The 3702-nt window shown below is 48.8% G+C and overlaps 1 protein-coding gene across 1 annotated transcript in view; it reads right to left on the bottom strand.

The window, feature by feature from the left end:
* EMP1 (epithelial membrane protein 1) overlaps positions 1-3702 on the bottom strand; it is a 7948-nt gene that overhangs the window by 2425 nt on the left and 1821 nt on the right. Inside the window, exons 2-4 of the mRNA XM_008579064.1 lie at positions 2696-2792; positions 2448-2588; positions 45-1743 (exon numbers count right to left, since the gene is read on the bottom strand). Coding sequence (XP_008577286.1) covers positions 1577-1743; positions 2448-2588; positions 2696-2792 — 405 coding nt within the window. The 3' untranslated portion in view covers positions 45-1576. The remainder of the gene's footprint in view (positions 1-44; positions 1744-2447; positions 2589-2695; positions 2793-3702) is intronic.

Genomic DNA, 3702 nt, shown 5'->3' with positions numbered 1-3702 from the left:
AAAAGCAAGAAGAAGGAAAGTGGGCAAGATGTCTCAGATTCTCCCTGGGATAGTTCTTCTCAGGGTGATAAAGGAAAGTTGTTTTTCTCTCCAAAAAAAAAAAAAGCCCTTTAGGCAGAATCTGAGATGGCTTGAAATAGCTGCTCCAGAGCAGAGCGATGCCTGCTTAACCAGGAATAACATACTACCTCTAGGTCCTATATAGAAATGCTCCTGCGGCAGCGGACAGCTCACCTACCATCTGACTAGGTACCACAAGAGTTTTTGCTTTTTTTTAAAAGAAAATATCTGCCATTGCCTACATTTTTATTTATCTCATGGACTCTCTTATTTCCCTGGGAGCGCAGGCACTTTGTTCTTATCATGGCTAAAATACAGTATGCTTAATGTTTCAAATTATAGCACCTTTCAGCCAAGGACCTGATGCTTGGTTCTGGTTTATGTGTGTTTTAATTAGCTTCCAGAGCTGCCATGCCTTGCCTGGGAAGTAGAATAGGCAGGGCTTCGGAGAGGTGACCACTCCAGCCAGTGTCAAAGCTAGCGCTACCACTGAGCCTAGAAGCCCTGACCCCCAGTATGGATAATTAGACTTCCTCAAAAGTTTACAGGTTAGAGGAAGCGTAATAGGATTGTGCTAAGGAGAACCACGTCCATCTCTCTCCCATTATATACTTAAAAGAAACATTGACTGTATGGAGGAGGATCCTAAAGACATAACCCTAATATAGCATTGTTGCAAGACTGCCCCCTGATCCCAGTCTGTGTGCTGCTTTCACCACTGAGTTGCTCATGAGCGAGTGGCTTTAGAGAAACTTCAGAAGAGCTGCGTTGGCTTTAAGCGAGAGGCCTAGCAAAGTCCATGACAAGAGGTCTCCGTGCAGGACAGCGTGTGAGGTCTCACCATCCCCAGGCCTTCCATTGTGAAAAGTTCTCTCTCTTGGTTCAGCTAACCCCCCAACTTGGCCTTATAAACTATCTCTCTTTCTCCCATTTTGTCACAAATGCCACTGAATTCCACTGAGCTAAATAGGTTTTGAAGAGGGGCAGTGGCTGGCCGGCCAAAGCCCTCCTGTAGGCACTGCAGACTGGAATGAGATGTTTTGCTTTGGGCCAGAGGGCGAGGTAGCTTCCAGGCTCCGCACATTCATCACAAAGACAGTATCTGCTCCTGCCGGAGCTTGTACCACTACTTTAACCTGGTGCACTAGGTCTGTGGGCCTCAGTGCGTGACCCAGAATTTGCCCTCAGAATTGGAGCCCATGGTGTGGCAGCTGGTGGGGCCCCATGCAGTGGGTGTAACTGAGAACGGCTGGGGCCATGGCTGTGGCTGAGGGAGGCTCTCTGGTCTGCATCAAGGTAGCATCAAAAAACTAGCCACCAGCTTCCTCCCAAGGGCAGGGCCTTGACAGCAGAGAATCTCCTCAGCAATGGTTTGGGTTTTGGCCTTTTCCACCCTTCCTTCCCCCTCCCCGCACCCTCCCCTCTCTTGGCTTTTCCTGCACAGCAACTTCCACCTCCCTCCCGATTCGACCACTTCCTCCTCCCCACCCCCCAGATCCCCTAAACGTGTTCAGCACTATTTCTTCCTCAGGACCAGGTAGAGAACGCCGATGATGAAGCTGAAGCAGAAGCAGATCCAGCTCAGGATGAAGCAGTAGCCATGGTGGCTGGACGGGTACAAGGTTCCGGAACCATCGGCATAGTGGTGCGTGTAGATGGACACCCCGATCAAGATGCACAGCCCTGCAGGGGGGAAGGGTGGAGTGGTCCTTAACATTAAAACCAAGAAAAAAGCTTTTATGGTTTTAAAAAGGTACTATTTCTCTCACTGGCAATGGGAAAATGAACTCTAGTTGTTGTCCCTAAACCGTCATTCTGTGGATTTGCCCTGGACTGAGCTTGGGGGTTGTGTGGATAAAGTAGAGGTGGCCGGGCTCTCCTATCTGCCTGGTTTGCATAGCTGCAGGTGTAAAGTCAAACACAGAACATCATGCCCGCCACCCAGCTTTCCTGTCTGGACCCCAGCATGTCTAGGCGGGCTGTTCAGGGAGGCAAAAAACACGGCCTTCCGCCAAACTGGGCGTATTTGGGAAGAATGACAGGAGTGTGAGAATGGCAATAATCGCGTGCATTGTGGCAGTGGTTTCATCTTTCCAAGGACTCCTGCCTTCCCACCTTCTTCAAGGGCCTTGTATACAAGTGCTACTGACAGGTGTGCCCCCTTCTCTTGGTAGCTGCCTGGCAGCACCAGTTTTAAACAATGAAGCAGATGAGGGTTCTTAATCCATGCAGCGATCCAAGGTTCTCCGCAAGAGAACAAATAAAATTGTACAAGGCAGTTTCATTAAGCTATATGCTAATCTGTTCAAGTTTCCAGGAGCACCCATAGTAAGAACTACTTAAAAGCTTCTCCTGCGTCCGCTGCAGTCTGCCCCTGAGATACTTACAGCACACCAGCGTGACGGCCCCCGAGAGGAAGAAGCGGTTTCCTTTCTCCATGGTGAAGAGCTGGAACACAAAGACCACGAGGGAGATGACGGAGAAGATGACGGAGAGGATCATGAAGGCCTGCACCGACCTGAGGGCATCTGTGGACACAAGGCAAGGACGGCAAGGGAATTAGGCAACCCAGAGAGGCTGGACGTTCCCCTGACCACACCAACCATCCGCACTGGATCAATATCTCTATACATACCACCAACGTCATATGGCAGGGGGTAACTGCAGCTGCCGTTGATACAGCTCTTCCAAAGACCTACTGACTCATCTGTGCTATTTGAAACCACCCAGACCTGAAACCAGAAGGAGAGAAAAAGTTGACTAAAAACCAACCCTCTGCTTTTAAAAGAAACAGACAAAGAAAATAACATGTTAGCTTCTGTCAAGACCAAATCTTAATCAAGCCACCCTAAGTTTGGCTAAGCAGCCTATCTTTGGGGGAAATAGGGTCTGATTAAAACCGAAGTCGCTAAGGTCCCAAGAGATAAAAGAGAGAAGAATGTGTGACCCAGAAAAAAACACCTACCTCTTTGGGCTTTGTATTCCTCATGATTTGAAAAAAGGAAGTTATTCAATCGGAATGATCTAAAATTCTAAAGTTCTAAGAAACAGAAACCCTGGATGAGGAAATTGGTTTTGAGTATGCACCATTTATACACTCTATCAAGATTGTTTCATTAAGGGTCTGGCTAAAAAGGAAAAAAATAGTTAAGAAAAATGTCCAAATGGGGACAACTAAGAAACATGAGGGCTCCTGGGAAAATAACAATAAGTCTGGGTGGTCAATAAGCCACTTTCATCTAAATAGAAGGATCCAACTTAGTCAAAAAATGCAAAGTAATTCCATACTAAAATAACACAGCAAGAGCTTTACTGCAGGGCAGCTGAAAGCAGGAAAAGGACCAGAATGCATTCCCCCAGGCTCACCAGGGTACCCACATCCCTTCCTGCCTGGCCCAAGAAAAACAATCATCCTTCTGGAATAGAAAACAAATGCAGGGGCCGGCCCCGTGGCACACTGCTACAGTGTGCCGCTTGGGAAGCGCGGCGTCGCTCCCACCGAGGGTTCGGATCCCACATACAGACCGGTTCCTGCTCACTGGCTGAGCGAGGTGTGGGGAGCAACACCGAGGGTTGCGATTCCGTTGCCGGTCCCAGGCCGGTACGGGCGCGACACTGAGGGTTGCGATCCGTTGCCGGTCA

This window comes from Galeopterus variegatus, unplaced genomic scaffold (assembly GCF_000696425.1).
Source record: "Galeopterus variegatus unplaced genomic scaffold, G_variegatus-3.0.2 Scaffold1802, whole genome shotgun sequence".
Taxonomy (NCBI): domain Eukaryota; kingdom Metazoa; phylum Chordata; class Mammalia; order Dermoptera; family Cynocephalidae; genus Galeopterus; species Galeopterus variegatus.
This window is presented reverse-complemented; position numbering and strand designations above follow the sequence as displayed.